This window comes from Drosophila novamexicana, unplaced genomic scaffold (assembly GCF_003285875.2).
Source record: "Drosophila novamexicana strain 15010-1031.04,08,12 unplaced genomic scaffold, DnovRS2.1 tig00000739-arrow-arrow-pilon, whole genome shotgun sequence".
Taxonomy (NCBI): domain Eukaryota; kingdom Metazoa; phylum Arthropoda; class Insecta; order Diptera; family Drosophilidae; genus Drosophila; species Drosophila novamexicana.
In genome coordinates, this window is record NW_020824819.1 from 1,337,634 (window position 1) to 1,357,031 (window position 19,398).

The 19,398-nt window shown below is 39.2% G+C and overlaps 2 protein-coding genes across 2 annotated transcripts in view; both read right to left on the reverse strand.

Moving 5' to 3' along the window:
* Positions 1-19,398, reverse strand: part of LOC115763358 — a 105,098-nt gene that overhangs the window by 77,735 nt on the left and 7,965 nt on the right. The window contains exons 2-5 of the mRNA XM_030705883.1: positions 15,313-16,277; positions 3,465-3,572; positions 2,841-2,932; positions 802-1,049 (exon numbers count right to left, since the gene is read on the reverse strand). Coding sequence (XP_030561743.1) covers positions 802-1,049; positions 2,841-2,932; positions 3,465-3,572; positions 15,313-16,103 — 1,239 coding nt within the window. The 5' untranslated portion in view covers positions 16,104-16,277. The remainder of the gene's footprint in view (positions 1-801; positions 1,050-2,840; positions 2,933-3,464; positions 3,573-15,312; positions 16,278-19,398) is intronic.
* LOC115763363 (protein kish-like) lies at positions 9,790-10,256 on the reverse strand. Its single transcript, XM_030705891.1, has one exon. The coding sequence runs from the start codon at positions 10,148-10,150 to the stop codon at positions 9,932-9,934; it is 219 nt and encodes a 72-aa protein (XP_030561751.1). The 5' UTR covers positions 10,151-10,256; the 3' UTR covers positions 9,790-9,931.

Consider the following 19,398-nt stretch of genomic DNA (forward strand, 5'->3'; position numbering starts at 1 on the left):
CGGGCAAGGACCGCTTGGCCGCCCAGAATGTCAACTGGCTGACTGTAGCAGTTAATATTTTGAAGGAGAACAGGCGGCAATAGGATGGGCGAGTCACACCCAGCGTTGACTGATGATGATTTTCGTGTTGATGTTTGCAGCCTGTCATCATCAGAGATACAAGCACTATGGATACCGCTCCCAGCCCCGGTCGGACTGGCACTCAAAGCAGATGTGGCTGGGGCTGAGGGGAAGACAATAATGAAGCTGTTTGAAGCTGTCTGCTCGTTGCGGTTGTCGGGCAGTAATGATAATAAAATTACCAGGCCTGCAAATTCTAATGCAGTGTGAAAAATGGGGAAAATAAAAAGTGCCTGCCATTTAGTTGTAAGTGGACGCTAATTAAAGTGAGCGCTTGGAATATTGTGCAGCCATTCACTCTGCCGTTTTTTATGAAATGCAGAGCCTGCAAAGGCAAAATATGCTGGAAATTGTTTTACTATAATTATTTAATTTGAGATATTAAATTTGTAATCGTCTTTCGGCACAATATATACACATCGCTGCCAGTAAAATGTTTACGAATTTCGAACAAAGAAGAATTATCATCAATAATGCTGGCGGAAGCGCAAAGGCGAATGAATAAGAAAATTTACACAGTATATGTATTCTTAAATAGGTGTTCCCATGTGGGTCACGTAGTCGTCGGTAACAGGGAGAGCGCGAGGGAGGCGACTGGGCCTGTTAACTGTTACAAGTATCCTAATCTAATTTTTAAAGTGCTTTCCATTATATGTAGCAATGCTTTTATAACCCACTCACCTGTCGCTCCATGACGCCAGCCAACTGTTCGCGCTCCGAATTGCGATAGTATCCGGTCAGATTGGCGCCCAGTCGCATGGTCACTTCGTAGCGCGTTTTGCCACTACGTGCCGCATTGCGATTGCTTCTCACGTTGAAGCCGGGACTGCCAATGCCAGTGCCACTAGAACTGGTGCTGGAGCTGGCCATGTTGTTGTCAAATTCGCATGCACGTTGGCAATTACTGGCACTGCCATTTCCAATGCAGCCTTAAGGAAAAAATACGATGTGGAAAAAAATATGATAAGTATATGGAGCAATTTATTTGGAAATATAGCTCAGTTGCTTGAAATATAAAATTTAAATGCGTGCTATGCCCAAAGAACGCTTTAGTTTTATTGAGCTCAACCATTTAAATGCTCTGCATAGGGCGAACAGAGACAGCCAAGCGTAATAATTTAATAATGGCCACCCAGTAAAGCTGCCTTGTCATAGTCACACAAAGAGCTAAAGATTTCTACCACACCACCTCGAGGTCTGTAAAAATGCAATAATAGACATTACAGCGCATGAAAAATGCGAGAAATGTTTGCGCCAAGTGCTGAACACACGCAGGGCTAACCCTCGTCCAGCCACGTGCCTTTTTGTGGCCCATTTTACTTTGCATTTACCACCTGACCCTCGGTGAGCTTGGAAAGTGAATGTCAAATTCGATGACGTTGCCATTCTAAAAAAATTTTGCCTGGGGACTGAATAGGGGACCAAACACTTATGCCACTAGGCAGAGTTCTGTTCTCATGACATATGAAAAGTGAGTGGGATAGTTGCTTCATCAAAATGTCAGATTGTTGTTTATTTATGAACGTATCTAGTTGAAGAACAGTTCGTATTGCTTATTAGATAAATCCAGCTTAAATTCAGTCAAAACAGATAGAGTAACATACAATGTCAGTCCAGCAATTCAATAGATCGATGAACATTTAGGAGAATTTTTAAACCAATTTTCCAATTAATTATTCGCTTTTCGAAGATTTTTGCTTATAAGTAAAGTCCCATATATTTTGGAAGTATCTCAGTAGAGTGAGAGCTAACTAACGACAGCTCCTACTTTTTGCACCTAAAATAGTTTTCCTAACTCACAACCAGTATACATATTTTTTAGTTTTCCTTGATATTCTTCAGTCTTATTTCGTTCGACTATGATGAACTGCCTGTAACTGTAGATATACTATTTTGATCACATAGTTCCATTTCGTTATAAAGTACATGGGAAGGAAAGAGTTGATCAGTGCGATTTTCCAAATGACCCTCATCTGAAATCCAACAGAAATGCAAAATCATGCCCAATTAGTGGGCAATGGGCCAGCTTTTGTGTGTACAAAACATCCGATTAAGCAATATCAGACTACTTTATAAAATATCACCAATGGAGACAATAATTAAAAGCCTGTACGAAGAAATGTTTAAATAACAATGAAATTTACATGCTTTGGAGCCCCTTAGAGAACGTTTTCGTCTTATTTGATTAAACTTTGAAAACTCTTAGTAAATTTAATACACGTAAATGTTTGCCACGTTGTGATGGGACCCACCCTGATTAACCGTAGCTCGAGATTGTTGCGAGTTGCAGTTGCAAAACAATGTCAGCAGCGGGTGTGGCATGAGGGGCAAGTGACAACCTGAACCCTGTGTACTATTGCCCGTTAAATGGCGCGACAAAGTCAGGCAAAATGGCAAATACCTTCCCACAGCCCACAACCGATTGGGTCGTGCCCCTGCAACGGCCCTTCCAGCTTCTTTGCTTGCACTGTGAACGTTTAATGTTTCACAACGTGCATCGAGTGCAATTTAAATGCTTAATTATTGCCTTAATTAAATTGTTTCTCGTGCTTCATTTTTATTTGCTGCAATCTTTGCCTGCCTTTCTTTCTCTCGCTTCCTTTTTTCCTCTGCACTGTTATTTTAACAAATAATCTTTTGTTTTTCTGCCACTCATGCTCAATTTATTATTGCTTGTTACGTCTGATTAAATTTCATTTACTTTCTGTGGGCCCACTTACCCTTAATTGTCTCGATTATTTCGGGTATTTCGCATTTGGTTCCTTTGTAGCCCGCTGGACAGTGGCAGGTTATGGCCGCATCGCCAATGTGCCTGTAATTTCAAAGAAATTTATCAGTTCAGATTATTGTTTATTTAAAGATCTCGAGTCTACTTGCTATAGATGAAACGTTCCTATAGAAAACCTCTAGATTTGATGATGATTATAGTAAGCATCTATGAAAAACTAAACATATTGATTTGACTTGAAAAAACCTTTTGGAGTTGGATGAATATGAAATAACATGAAATGCCTAATTAAATCAATATTCTAATAGAATTCAAACAGTTTGTATTGGCCTATTAAATACAGGAAAATATTAGGAAAAAGGGCACCTTCTGCACCAGGGCTAACAAAGAATCCAAAAATGTTTAGGCAGTTAGGTAAGTTGATGTCGTATTTCATATCGTTCATAGATACGATGAATTTTCAAATTAAATCTATTGATTTTTTAAAATATGCCTGCTGACAACTACTGCTACACTCTGCTCTGGTATTAGTCTTCTGGGTATTGAGATTTTACCAATCCAGCCGAAAACTGTCATCTTTATTGGCTTGAGTATGTTTTATGTTGAGTGTACTTACTTGCAAGTGCCACCGTTTTGGCAAATATTTGTGTGCGCATCCGTGCAGAGTGGGCCATGCCCACAATCGCTGCCACTGAAGCCGGGAAAACAGGCGCAGCCATATGAGCTGCAATGGGATGTGGATTGAAGATATAAAATGTGATTAATTAATGTTTGTCATTTCTCTTTATTGCTAAGTGTAGGATCTCCCAACAGATAAGCTGTCAGTGCTGGACTTGCTCTGCTCTGATATGTCCGGGAGATAGGTCTTCGCGCAGTTGTCAGCGCTGGATTAGGATTTGCGTATCGTTCTCGATCTGGGCTTTAGCAGAAGCTAGAAGTTGTCAGCTGCTGAGTTCTCAGCATAAATATGTAAGCATGTGAGTATACTCAAGTTAAAGTTTTTGCTTAATATTTTGGAACGTGACTAAAACTAATATTGTAAGAGGCAAATTTAATTCCATCAGAGCTTCAGCATAGGCAGCATTAGAGCTAAATGCTAAGGTCACACACATGACCCCAGGCAATAATTTAAATAACTTGGCGCCAAGGATACGCTTGAGTCGCAGAGCGAAGCAAATTATGACTAAAAATCGCCCACGTCATGTTGACAGCCTTGAAAACGCATTTCTCACTTATTAAGTTCAATTATGAGTAATTACGCGTACAGGTCGAGCTGTCCTTGAGCTTTCTAAGGCTTGCTGTACAAATTCAGGACTATTTCTATTAAATGCCATTAAAATAGGCCCCAGAATGATTGGGTCTAGTTGCCTTTAAAATGTCACTTTAGATTCGAATGAAAGTGTATTATTAATTTAAAAAAAAATCTAAATAGGTAATATGATTAAATCTATTTGCGGGTGGAATTTTCCAAAGGGTTTAATTAGATTCTGCTACCATGTCAATTTTCATTTGAATTTAAACGGAGCAAACGGCTGCAAATTGCATTCGGCTTTTGCAATCACAGAAATTAATTCACGCCAACAAAATATTCTCGTTGACAATTTAATTGGGGCCCGGAGTTTAGCTAAAGTTAGAAAATAGAAACAAAAACATAAACACAAAGGTCGCCATTTGTATGTTAAATAATTGCGCAGCCTTTCCCATTTATTTTACACTCTGTCTGTCCCGCTGTCCGTCTGTCTGAATGTCGCTCGTTTTTCAGCGCCAACAATGGCACTTGTTGTCTGTTGTCTCCTGTCTGTTGTTGTTGCGTCGCTGACACATGTCAACAGAAATTAATTTTTGGAAACATTTTTAGATTATTTAGAAGCAGACGCCAAATATATTAAAGTACCTCGAACATAATAAATAGGAAAAATGAATAAAGAATTTTTAATAAAGATCTAGCTTCTGGCTCCCGACTAGATGAAACCCAGAACCATATCACAAATGCATTCTTACATGCAATTTTGTATACAAAAGAAATTTTGTGACTGATTGATTGACTGCCTGATGGATTGGTAATTAGCGCACAGTTCAAGCCCTAACAGCTACGAAGTTGAAATTTTCACTGAAGCTTTTTTGTGTCGAAAGTAGCACCATTTCGAGGAATTACTTGTTATCTTGTCAGGCTGTTAACAATAAAAGGATTTGGCAATAGTTAGTCGACTGATATCACAGCAGGCAGGCATAACTGAGCCGACCCGGATGTTTGAGACTATTTAGAGATACACAGTTTATGGAACAGACTTTTCACGAATAAAAGTTCGAGGTAAATATGCCCATATGCGAATTAATACTCCACATTTTTCTTGTTTTAGTGTCAAACTTTGAGGTATCAAAGCAGAATAAAAGACAAACTAATTGATCTGCTATTAGGGCTATGGGCAATACACATTAGCTGATAGCTGAACTTATTTTGATACTCAATGCATGTTAAGCATATGTCGAGTTAGCCGCAGGCCATAAAAGTAGTGAAAGCGAAAAAGTTCGCTGTGCTCATAACTTAAACGAAAGAAATCAAAACGTGCCCAGGGGTATGACAACAAAAAACCCTTGGAGGCGACAAGAAAACTTTTCCTTTCATTCTGCATTTTTCGAAAAACTTTTACTTGGACTTCTCGCAGCGTGACGACTGCTGTGCTTTAATGGACATTCCCGGGGAGTGTATCGGGACATTTGGAGCAGCTGACAAATTTTGAATTAAGGGGTATTATTTTAAAGCGTTTCTTCTGCTCCTGTAGGCCATAAATTAAAGCATATTACGTTGCTTTTGACCGCAGACCAAGGCTTTGGCCGAATTCGAACTTTTTAAAGCAACTGCTTTTGTTGCCTATGGCTATATATCATACAGCTCTATGTATGGACTGTAAGTGGCATGGTTCGGGCCACACCCATTATTGAGGACATACACGGGGCGCTGTTGTTGTTGTTCTTCTTCTTCTCCCTGTGAAACTTAAGTGCAAAAGTAGTTGTGCCTTTGTCTAGCGGAAATTAATTGCCTCTATGTTCGGGCATCTGCGTTGCTTACAATTACAAGTCTCGTGCGAAACGTCCTTGCTTGTCCTGCCGCCTGTGACGGAAGCGTTTGCACAAATAAATGCCACACATGGCTGTGCTTCTGTGTGACCAACAAAAGCTGCTGTCGAAAAATGAAAAGATTCATTTGCTAAAACAATGTATATTCGTCTTTATGATACCCTAAAGAAACTATGTATTGGCACACAGTTTATCTTAACTTATTTCCGTCTTTTACTTATTTTCAATATTTGAAAAAAAACGAAGTATTTATCATTTTAATCCCCTTTAGAGTTTATTCAAATATTTAAAACTAAACATGGAAAGCGTGTGATAAAAAGTACATTGAAAATTCAATGTGTATCTCTCGCATGCTGTGTTTGTCTTTTTTTGAAACGTTCAAATTCACCTGCACCTGTTTTCCCGTATGCCGAAGTTTTTCTGCATATTTATAGATTTTTTCACCCATTTTTCGAGGATTTAAAACTTTTTTCCAAGCAAAAATGTTGGCAAACGTAGTTTAAATATTTGTTGTATTTTTTTTTAGATTATTTAACCCTGTACCCATACCACGAGTACAAACGGGTATATACGGTGCAAGTATGCCGATGTATTTTAAAAACAAAAGTAAATAATTATGAAAATTTCTCTTTTTTTAGTCCGAGGCTACATAAGTTAGGGATAAATATTTTTTGATATATCAAATTAAAATGCATGAATTATAAAGTAAAAGCCCCAAAACAATAATATTATTGAAAAATTAATTTACGATCTGATCAACTACTGCCTGTACAGATATTAGAGGGAATTTGTTACACATATATATTTTAGTACTCGTTAACTAAAGTACGATCAAAATCGGTCCACTTTCAGGGTATATATTTTTTGAGCGGTCTTGTCTAAGCTATTCCTAGTTGTTGATATTTATGCTTGCCTGGCGGCCTGCTGCCGTAAATAAAAATTGCATTGTTTTGATTGCGAAATCGAGATTTTTCGCAGCGCGTTTAAAATTCATTTAAATTTCAAATTCTGCTCAACAATTAAAACTGCGTGCCAAAAGCTGTTACACTTTTATGGGCTGCCACTCGAAAAATGCTGACAGCAGAGCACAGACTGCAGTCGCTTGGCTGCGTTTTGCGAATCGCAGAAAGGACTAATAATTTCCATGACACACACGCAAACATATATGGTATGTGTGTGTGTGTGTGTGTGCGTGTGTATGTTTTTGTGTGTGTGTGCTTGTGCATGCCAGCCAATGGCGCGTAGATGCCATCAACATGTCATACTTGCAGCCCCGGCCAACATTCCTTCTGTGAGCTGCACTTACGACCAGCCGACAGTAAGCAGACAAAAAATAAAAAATAAAGACAAGTTGGATCCCAATCATACACTCAGAGAAAGGGGTTTGCTTTGGAAAGCATTTCACAAAAACAAATGAGTATCATACAAACAATTTTGAAACATATTCTTTGATATCGCCAATAAAAAAAAACACAATAAATATGTATAATTGGAATATCAAATAAGCAGACAGAAATTAAAAAAATACAGACAAGGTAGATTTCAATCGTACACTCAGAGAAGAGGGATGCAATGGAAAGCATTTCACATAGAAAAACGAACTTGAAACATGTTCTTTTAAATAATAAACCAATAAATTAAAGTGGTTTTTAAATCTCCATTCCAATAATTAACATGATATTTTCTACGGTTATGTAGATATCACAAATGCTAAGTCTTATTAAAAGCTATTTTTTTCATTCTAAGTATATGACTATTAAAAAACCATCGATATCAATTTTCGGGAGCCACTGAAATGTACATCACTTTTGTTTCAGTGTAGCTCACTTGGGTTACTTGAGCGCGGTCTAACATTCCTAGTAGAGTTCTTGACAAAGCGCCAAAAAGCATGGCAGTGCCAAGAGTCATAGAAAATATGAAAAGCGGCTAGTTATATCTCAAACTGGTGCATGGGATCACCACTTAATTCCAGTGAAGTGAAGTCAAAATATGCGACATATGTATATATATTTATTCATATATACATATATATACAATATATACATATGAATTACAAATTGTTAGAGATATTATCTCAATTGGTGGAATTTATGTATAAAAAAATAAAAATTTAAAAAATATTAATTTAATATTTGTATGTCTCTCCATGAAATTCATTTAATTTTAAAATAATTTATGGATTTCATAGACATGAACGCATACAAACGGGCGGCAAAGGGTTTTCCACATAGAACACAATGAATAGGAAACGGAATGGCAAATTACAGCAAATTGGTTTCTGTTTCTGTGTGTGTGGGTGTGTGTATTTGTGTTTGGAGCAACAAATAAAATTGTAGCAGAAAAAAAAGAAAAGCGTAGAACGTTGGCGGTTATATTTTCCCCTACCTTTTCACCTAATGCAATCAAGTTAAATGCCATTAAATTTGATGGCTCTGTGTGTGCAAAGGGGTATAGAGTACGCAGAATGTATAAAATGTAGCTGAATGTTACAATTGCCCTACGGCTGTTTTTTTCTTTCTTTTTTTTTTTCTTTTTAATAGCCGGACAATCGTAAAAATGCTGTTAAAATATAAAATTTGCATTAGCATTTTTATGGTTTTATCTGTTGTGCGTAGAAATTAATTTTCGAATATTACGCATGCGGAAATTCAATTGCATGAGAGCAGTGACAACTGCCATACGAACTTCCATGGAATTGTTGCAAAAATAACAACAGCCAATTATATTTGGAAGAAGTTTCTGCCAGCATGCCAGTTGAAGGAGTTGAAGGAGCAGCAGTTTTTTGCAGAAGGAACTTTGCAGTTAAGGTAAGCCACATATCGTAAGGGAGGCACAGGAAAATTAAAAGTAAAACTGCCAATAGAGTTCCAGGGCAAACATGGCAAACTTTTAATTGCGCAGAACGAAAAAGAGTGGAAGAGCAACAGAAAGATATAGAGAGAGAGAAAGAGAGGCAGGCGATTCGCAGTCAGATGATGTGACAAAGACGGGTCAAAATTTTGGCCAAACAAAACTTAATTGCAATATGCAAAGCACCAGTGCCGCAGTGAATCCCTCCTGGCACCTGGACGGCAGGCTCAGGCTCAGGCTCAGGCTGCGGCTGTGGCCTCCTCGTGCACTTTGGATAAATGACAATGTTTGACAAGGCAAACAATATACGCATTCCCACTCATGACTGCTGGCCATGCGAATGACACTGACACAGTTCGGGCATGAGCTGCGGCAAGCCGGACGTGGCGGGCGTGGTGGGGCGTGGCTGATGTCAAGCGAGTCATTGCACATGCAACACCCACAATATTGTCCTCTTTACTATTTTGTAGGTTGTAGCAGCTCCTGATCCCTCTCCCCGCCATTTGCTGTGTGTGTGTGTCTGCTTGTTTGCTCCCGCACTGAACCTGATCTCATTTAACGCTGTCGTTGTGTTTGCTCAACTTGCAACAGCAGCCGAGACAACGTTTTTTGTTATGAAATACGAAAAGTACGAAAACTCCGAGACGAAGCGCTGCATATTGATTGCCCCCAGCCAGCACCCATCCACCCCGCTTAACCATGTGGCACACAATTTGCCACCGCTTGAACGTGGCCTAATTTCAGTTGTTCTTGTTGATGTCCTCCTCCACTGATTGTCGTCCTGGCAAGGATCCGCTTATAACTAGCTGACTTTGACAGGTTGACAAGTTTTTTTTTTTTTTCGTTTTGCCATGCAACTTTCAGTCCATATGTATGGCAGAGGGTCTGGCTCTGCCAGTGGGTATTTGTTAAGTTATAAAGTGATGTCAGAACTTCCTTAGAGCTCATATTTCTCTGCAGTGTGCTCATACAGTAGCTGACAGATCTCCGAGGAAAATATTGCCAGAAAATGTGTTTTAATTATTTATTTTAAAGCAGCTTTTAGTTTCCGCTTATCCATATGGATCTAGTTTAGCATTTATGCTACACTCCGTTAGCTATTTTTAGGTGTTTAATAAGATATACCGAAACATTTCACGCTGTATTATTTTGATCTTAGTTGGAAAACAGCAACATTAGTGCCATAACAACGCAGGCAGCACCAACCCAAGGCGATTCGCGTTCTCCGATCCGCGCCAACTTCCACAATGTAAGCCGTAAGCCGGACTTATTCCGGTCCAATATGCTGGGACAGAGTGGTCGCACATAAGCGCAGGTGCAGATCAACAATAGTATTACCGAAAGTAAACTTTGAAAGTTGAATAATGCACTCATGTTCTTGCGAATTTAGTTTTTGTTCTTCTGTTTTAAGAGAACTTGTACTCGGCAGAAGCAGCAAAAAAATTAAACTATGGCAAATATGTTCAATGTTGGAAAATATGTTTCTTATGAGAAACAGTTGCTAGCCTACTACTCACTTATAATATCAATAAACAATACTATGTTATGCCACAAGACAAGCTTTTCAGCTGCGGTAAGGTTAAAACGTTGATAGAAATAAAAAATATATATTTTACTTTGCTCGCTTCAACAGAGAAATATCAACATTATAAATAAAATATTGCTTAGCTTAACACGGACAGACATTTGTATTGTATTATTTTGAGTTATTAAAAGGGAATTTGAATGCCTTTTTTACTTAATTTTAATTCATTCAACTTTTAACTAACACTGTAGAAGAAAAGAGAAAAAGTAACCAGAATCAGCTCAATAAAAAATCCTCTTTGATGCGTCTCAAAGCGAAAAACTTTTTCAATTAAACATTTTCTTCTTAAAAAACAGACACGCATCGAGCAAATGCCCTTAGCAAAAAAATAACGTCGAAGTCAGAACCAAATGGCTGAAAAAATCGAACAAAATATGAAAACATAAATTTTTTTCGCTTCTGAATCGAACTTCTGCGTTGAAGTGCACCAGATTTATGCAGCCCCCAAAAAATTGATTGTAGGATGTCTGCCCAATGGAGAACGCAGCAAAAAATAAATGTGTATTGTTGTTTTTTTTTCTTTCTTTCTTACTGTTGTTTATAAATTTTTATTTGTAATTTTCTTTGCAGCTGAAAAGGCAACAACTGCGAAATTAAAACGCGAAGCTAAAGAGTCGCCGAGCTGGCTGGCCAATTGTTTATGGCTTATTGTTGCTTGTTCTTGTGGAACTTTCTGTGGTGCTCGGTTGCCAAAGCGCCAAGTGCCAGACGACCCAAGTTGTCGAGCACCAGTCGAATTCGCAAACATTTTGAATATTTTATGCAAACTTTATTAGCAATAAAATCAAGTTAGCTGCCAAACACTTGTAATGAGCTGGCAAAAGGGCAATGGACATGCGGAAAAGTCTGCATTTCCAATGGGAAATGCCAACGACAATCAACTTTTTCATCAGCAATGGCTGCAATATGAATTTTTAAAATTCTCTACAAATAAACATCATATGTTCTTCATGGTGTCTTAGGTATATGTATCACAGTCGATTGCATTCACAGACGTCTACACTGTCAAATTGGCGCAGGTCCTTTTTCCGTTAAGAGTATGTTATGTACTATTATATTTAAGAAGGAGAACTCAGTCTGTTATAAGTGAGAATATATATATAACAGTTGCACATAAACGAACCCTCTACAAGGGTTTAAAAGACAAGACAAATTTAAATGTGAATAAGTAAATACGTTTTAAATACTCTTAATTATATTTTATAGCAAGGCATACGAAACGATATTGTAAACATAAAATACTAGACTTCAAAAGGGCACGTTGCAAAGAAAACTACTGATTTAGTATATAATATTTTGAAGGATATTCCCTGAATCTAGTTTTGCATAAATATTATCCTACACAACTGAGGCTAGGTACTATTATGAGCACGCATTAACTTTGAATGTACTGTGATATGAAAATGGAACATTTTCCACCTTTCTCACGCACTTCTGCCCTCTGTCGAGCACATTTTACATCTGACGCCGCTTATTAAAATTTTGCACACAAAGCCAAACGAGTGAGCTACCAGCTCAGTAGTAAAAGTGAAATTAATAAACAAACAAAATGCAAAAAAAAAAAAGAAAGAAAAAAGATTTTCAAGTATACGCAGTGTGTGACGCACCCCCCGACGCTGACTCTTATCAACCATTTGAAATTTTCAAATGTTATGCATTTTTTCGCACATTTACTTAACAAACGCGCTGAGCACGAGGGCCATAAAAATGCAATGAGAAATTGTGCGGCAAGAGCAGGAAAAAGGGAAAGAGCAAGAGAGGGATGAGAACTTTGGGGATGTGCTGCTTCGACTAGGGGCTGTCAGCTGACAACAAACATGTTCTACACATTCAACGTTCAACTCACAGACAGGCCGTTGTGTGGCACAAACTATAAAGACGGCAACTTCAGCTACTTGTCACCGCGACGCAACGTTCCAAACGCTGCCACGCCCAGCCCTATAAAGTTCTCTGCTGCGAGTTATTGCCCGTGTTTTGTTCGTGTTTGTGTGTTTATCTTATAACACGTAGCCCAAAGCCAGGTCGGTGCCTCATTTGCCTCCAGTTGTTAATTAAGTTGACGTCGCAGGAGGCTACGTGCCAGACGCTGAATTCTATTGGGGCTCAGCGGCCCAACGCCCCAAGAGCTCCACAACTCCACAGCTGGCTATCGGAAGCTGTCACTTTTATATTAAATTTCTAGGCAACACATTTCGCTTTTATTTTGACATTAATATTAATATTCAATTAGCCAGGCCCACACGCAGCCTTGGGCCGTCCAATTAATGTTAATTATGCTAAGTAGAAGAGGCCACTTGGAAGTTTTTCTTATTTTATGCCCAAATTGCTGTCAAGTTTTTATTATATTTTTTTAATTTTAAATTTTTTGCCAGTCTCATAAATTGCGACACTTGACCTCACTGTCCCCGAAAGTATAAATTTGATTTGTCTTCTTTTTATTCGTATTTCTCATGCTTCATTATCTCGTTGTTCCACAGTAATACCAATGGCATGTTAATTGCTTTTAAATTGCAAAAAGTCGTAAGCGTTAAAACTCAAATTAACAAAGCTATTGAACAATTTCTTCGATCTGCTCGCCCGCCAGTTTTGTTTATTATGCTAATTGAGTCTCTATTTCGGGGTGCTTGGTTTTTCGTCAGGCTTGGGCTTTACGGCAATTAACTGTGTATCCGTTGGAGCCGGATTGGTGTGGGACCTGTCTAACTTTTAAATATTGCCATAAAACATCTGTGCTTGTATCTAACAGATAAGGGATAAGGTAAGAGGAGAAAATCCTCAAGCATCCCTAAGCTATTTCAAAAGTACTGTACATTATTTAAATTATAATGAATCGAGGATTAATCTCCTTTAATATTAATTCTGCCTTCGAATCATTTCTTTATAAAGGGGATATTATAACGTGTTCATGAAGTACGTAAAACATCGAAGTTTATTTTCTTGATCAGCATCTGTCTTTCCATTGCCAGCAATACATACATACAATACATCGGAGCCGGCCAGATCGGAAGACTATGTCATATTAACGATCGATTGAAAAATAGTTTCCTGTTTTTCAAGTTACCCAGACCAAGCTCGGCATTTACTAAGTTCACTCCTTTTAAATATCTTACTGTTTTTAAAACTTATTTAAATAAATATTTCCTGATCAAATTAATGTTATGAATGGATACTTGAGAGAACTGTAGTTCTTACTACACTTCACATATCCGAATGGGTTTCTGTTCTGCTTACGCCTCCTAATGGCTACCTCTTAATGTTGTGAAAAGGTTTTATTAGTTTTATGACAGGGCTGAGTATTCTTGAAACAAAGTGAGTAGGTTTTCGACATGGCTTTTCCCTGCCACGAAGTCTTTTGGCCACCGCTCGGCATTCGTTTAACCTTCATAAATGATATTGCTTTTAGCCAGCTCAGCGCACATTAGCGCCAGTGCCGCTCGCATGTGCCGCCCATTTATAAGTCATGCCCAAAAACTCTAAACGTGGCAACCTGAGGGGCAACGCCCCGGGGGGGCTGGCGCTGCAGCACCTGCGTCCGGGTGCCACGCATATTTAAACATGCCAAAACTTTTGCGCCTCTCGACCTTTGGCCAAACATTCCGGACGAAACATAGCGCAGCTGACCCGTCGACTGCTGCTGATTTCAAATTGAGTTCCCTTTCGGTTTCGGTCAATGCATATAAACTGGGCCCAGCGGCAATCGCAACGCGCAAAATCACAGGCGGCTAACCATGCAAACTGTTAAATGTTTGCATATCAATCTTTTCTTCCGAGCGCTCTGTCGGCCTGTTTCTCTTTCTGTTCAGTAGCTGATTCAGATTCTGGTACTGGCAAAGCGGACCAACTGTTTGGGGGCTTTCAGCTTTCAGCCTAAACCAAGTGGGAGCCATACATTTTGCAATGTTCCAGTGGCTGGCGCTGGCACTGCTGTTGCTGTTGCTGTAGCTATTGCCAAATAACTTCCGTTTCGTTGTGCTCCGCTTTCTGTTCCCCAGAGAAAAAGCAAAACCCCAAACAATGAAAGGCATTGCCAACACATTTTCACCGGGGCTAGGAAACAAAAACCTTTACAAAAAGTTTGCATACGCCAAAAGTCAATTGAAAGGTAAGGGCAGCGGCAGCAGCAGCATCAGCAGCACCAGCTCTTGATGCATTTACCTGGTCCTGTACCCTGAACGCGCTTAGCCTGGTCCTTATGAATAACGTTTGCAATTGAGTTTGACATACATGAGGAATTGTATGGCAAGGTAGATCTTCGGTAAGGTTGGGACAGGGGCTGCCTGCTTGCCAGTTGCCGACTTGATTGATTGATGAAATATTTGGGAAAATGGGGCTGCGAATAGCAGCCAGGCTAAAGGGTAAATCCATTACGATAGTTAACACATTACACAACAAGCTCATGTCCAGTTTTCAAATTATTTTTTTGCTTGTGTGGGCATGTGGATTATTCAAAGTTTAAGGATTGGTTAGTTTTTATGTAGACCTAAAGCCAAACGGACAAAAAATGAACTTTCGTTCGTCTCAGGCCTTTGAACCTTAAGACCTTAAGACGCTTTTCTAAAACAATTCGATGTTTTGATAGAGTTTTTGCAGTCTACGATTGCACTGACAGGAATTATAGAAATTATCTATTGAATAACTAATGTTTTCTTAACCGGGATAATCTATATTCTAGAGAATAACAACAATAATCAAATATGTGCAACTGGATTTCCAATTTATAAATAATTCTGAATTAAAAATTGAATTATTTCATTAAAATTTCATTAATAAAGAAATGCTTTTAAAAAGTTTAAACCAGTTTTTCACCTGTTTCCCATGCTTATAAATGATAGGAAATAGGGAAATACTCAGATATTGTTCGAATATCAATATTTATATACGAGGATCGGCGTTCGTTTCGCAAGCGATTATTTTTATTGGATATATCTTAGCTTCTATATGTTCAACTCACCTATAATCAGCACTGGCATAGCAATCGCCGAGGAAACGGCACTGTAGTGTATTGCATTGAGTGGTCTTCACCTCGTGCTGCACCTCGTAGGTGATATTGAAGCCATAGACGTCTAGCAGGCGGTCCAGAGCGCGCAGATGAGTCCCATCCAGCGTGGCCATGGTGAATCGTATTTCCAGGTATTGACTGTTGAACTGCATCCAGGTGACCTGCGTGACATCCTCCTCGGTCAGGGCGAAGACACGGTGGGCGGGCACCTTGAAGTCGTCCGAGTAGTACATATACTCGGTGAATTTGAGGCCGCCCAGCACGTAGAGCTGCGTCAGATAAACCACGATGGACACATTGCCCTGAGCGGTGGCTGGCAGCTCAGATGCATCAATTATCCAAACGCATTCGATGGGCGTGGTAAAACGATGTGGAAAATTTGGTGTTTGAATGAGGCCATAGCGTGAGTTGAGTAGGCCCCCACATCCCGGCGAGGAGGAAGAGGAGCTGGAACTATAGCCTAAGCCGGAGCCGGGGCCGGAGCCAATGCCGCCTGCTGCCTGCTCCCCAATGGCAAATGCATTCAGTGCAAAGTTATGCTTGGCCGCCGGGAAAGGCGGCGGAGGTGGCAGAGGCACCGCGGGCAGCGAGAACTTCTGATCCGAGTTGTTTTGACGTTTGTGGCGCACATGTTGCAGCTGTTGTTGTTCTTGTTGTTGTTGATTTGTTAGCAATGTTGCCGCTGGAAGCAGCATAAACAGCAGCAATATCGTTGATAACCTGACGGTTGTCAGCTGCGACATTGACTTGGCTTTTATTATCTACTCGCTTATTCTGTTACTCTATTTCAACTGGGTCTCCTTCAGCTGGGCGTCTCCTGTTGCTGTCGTCTTATCATTTGCCCAACGATATGCATGGAACACGGTCAGTTGTCGCAGTTGTTGCTCCGACCCAGCCACTCATTGCCTGCTGGCCCACTGCAAGAGAGAGAGAGTGAGAGAGAAGTGTGAGACAAAAAAAAAGGTGAGATGATGTAAAATTTTTAGCAGAAACCATTTTGACAGCTGTCGTTTGCATTTGAATAACTGCCGCCGTCGCTTTATCCAATCCCACGCGTTTCGACTCACCCCTGCGCGCCCACATGTCGGCTTGCACGAGAACTAGAAAATCGTAAACTGTCAGCGTGAAAAAGCAATTTCGAAATCCACTAAAAATGGAGCGCAACGCCACGCATCAATCATGGCCGCCGTGAAGCGGGCCTGCTCATAAAACAAAGGCCCGAAATACTCGGCACTCGAGCGCTTTTCTTTGTCAACTTTCAAATTGTTTTCCCATATTTTGTTGGCACTTGTTTTTCATTTCGGTAGCCGCTTTGAAGCTCAAGGCTCACTCGTCGCACATTTGTTGACGCTCCTGCATCTGTCTGCGGGCCATTCCCAGCGCCAAATTGCGAAAGCTCTTCAACTGGTTGACTTTTGTAGTTTTCGTGGGGTATTAGTGGCAGATTTGCATTTGAACAACGCAAGCTCCCACTGAGTGAGCGGAGGCCCAAAAGCAAAAATCATATGGATAAATATGGGAGAATTGCTTGGGAATATGCGTTAACGTTTCCTCAAGTTTTCACGCTCAAATTTAATACAAAACTTAAAGAATATCAGACCCAGAACAAGCTGACCAATAAAATTGGCAATTCATTGATAATATTCTATTTCAAATACATTTTGAATTGTTAATCGATGAGCAACGTTTTTTTTTAGCAACTTTAAAGTTGGCTTCAAATAACCAATTGCTCAGTGATCAAAAAATAATCTTGTTTTTACTATCTAATAGCTAATATTATTTATTTTTATAAGGTAATGACGATAATGAATCAAACAATTAAGGTAAACGAAATGCTAATTGCTAACAACATTTCAAGCTCACATTTCACAGTCATTAAACACACACACACACAAATGTATACTCTGCACAAAGAGCATCTAAAAGACATTAAACACATCGAATGCAATTAGCAAAATAATTAAAAGCAATGCTATCTGGCATCAAATCACAAAGCAAGCAGGACTAATCACATTCAAAATAGATTTGCTGATGTTATGAATAACTGCATTATAGCATATTTACAGCACATAGTAAACAAAAATATAATAGCTAAAACAACAAATTGTACACAAATTGGCAAAGCCAAAACAAATTATAAATTACCAAAATGCCTGCCGCAAATACCATGTGGCTCAAATGTCATACGAAAGCAATGTGAGCGTTTGATCCATAAATTATTGACAGTCTCGAGCCACACAAGCATTGAGAGTAGGGCGATAAATGGCATTGTGTGTGGCTCTGAATATACATTCTAACATGTTTGCTTACACACACAAACACAATGCGTCTCTCGCTGCAGGACTTTTTTTTCTGCTTTACATCAATTCTTGACACATATCTTTGAATCAGCATTAATTTTTTTTGATTTAAAATAAGTACACATATTACATTTGTCACTTCAAGTATTTGTTTATTATTTTAAGACATTTCGAGCTTCAGGAACTTAAGCTATTTATGCGAAGCTGGGTAATTATTTTCTAGTTTTTGTATATATGGTAATGCAATTTAGATGTAGACATGGGAGAGTGGAAATAACTACTACTTAATTTATTGTAGTAATATAAATGCATACATACGTGCAAGCATATAGTCAAGGCCCACATAGCTCAATTATATTCCCATATTCCTCCTTTACTTTAATTCTTTCAAGAAGGGCTTGACAAATCCGATTACTTCTTGTACACAATTACCTTTTCACTTAACCTTTAGTCTGCAAGCATAAAACGAACCCGGAGTCAGGTGCGATCGAACATCAGAACAAAAAAGACGCATCAAGTCTATTTTGTGTTTAAATTTGATAAACAACAGAGTATTTGCAATAATATGACTTATATGTGACGTCAGAGCCAGCCAATTTTCATTAAGGCTGCCTTTTGGATCGAAAAGGAACACCAATACGGTATTTGATAAATTCAACTCTCAGTTGGGAAAAACGAAAACAACACAGCCAAAATATTTGTTCCTAAGCAAAGTGATATCATGAATATGTCTGACTTATTATTGCCCGTATCTGTGCGTCTTACTGACAAGCGAGAGGTCACCGGTTCAAATTTAGTTGGTATTTGTTTGATTATTTCAACTAAAATTCCTAGAAATACAATTATTTGAAAGTCCTCAATTAGCCACAACTCCAAATGTGCGAAAGGGTTGTTCGTGGTGAATATTTAAACTGACTTTCCATGTAATCGCAACACAAATAAAGTCGCAATGGATTCTGTAAGTATCTGATTGCCTGTTACAAACTTTAAATATTTGTTTTGGGGAGAGGTAAAAAAAAACCATAAGCTGTTTAATGCCCATGATATGGACATATCTTTCTGTTTGCTTTTCTGTCTGTCAATCTGTGCAACTGTCCGTCCGTCCGTCTGTTTGATTCTACGCAATTTCCTTTGGATTGTTATATATATATGCTTAGCTCTCACTTTCCTTCTAGTCTCGCTAGTGAAAACTGGATCTGAAGTGGGTGAAGCAAATAAAAACACTTGCACCAAATATCTTCTTTTTTTTGGGAATTTGTGTTTAAATCTTACTTGTCTCTTAAAGACAGGCCTGAACGTATTTCGTACACGTCGCATTTGGCTTTAAGGAAACGGCAAAGGTGTATAAACTTTGGTGCTGCTGATGGTGCTGCTGATGTTGATGCTGCTGCTGATGCTGCTGCTGATGCTGCTGCTGATGCTCTGTGTGCGCTAACAAGTTTAATCAAATGACAATGTCGTAACACGTGCATACATTTGGGCGCCCTAAAGGCATAGCTGCCACTGCTTGACTAAGACAAGTCATAGCTGAAAGCCCTGGCACATGTGAGCACGCAAAGTCATAGGCCTTTAAGCGCCAGTCTCTGCCCGCGCCCCCTGTTTTTGCATAGCTCCCCTCCAGCTCTGCTCTCTGCGTGCGTGAGAGTGCGCGACTTTTACTTTCAAATTACTTTAGTTACGCATTTTAAGCATAATGAATAATTTTTTGGAGCTTGGCATGCGAATATCGTGCCTGTAA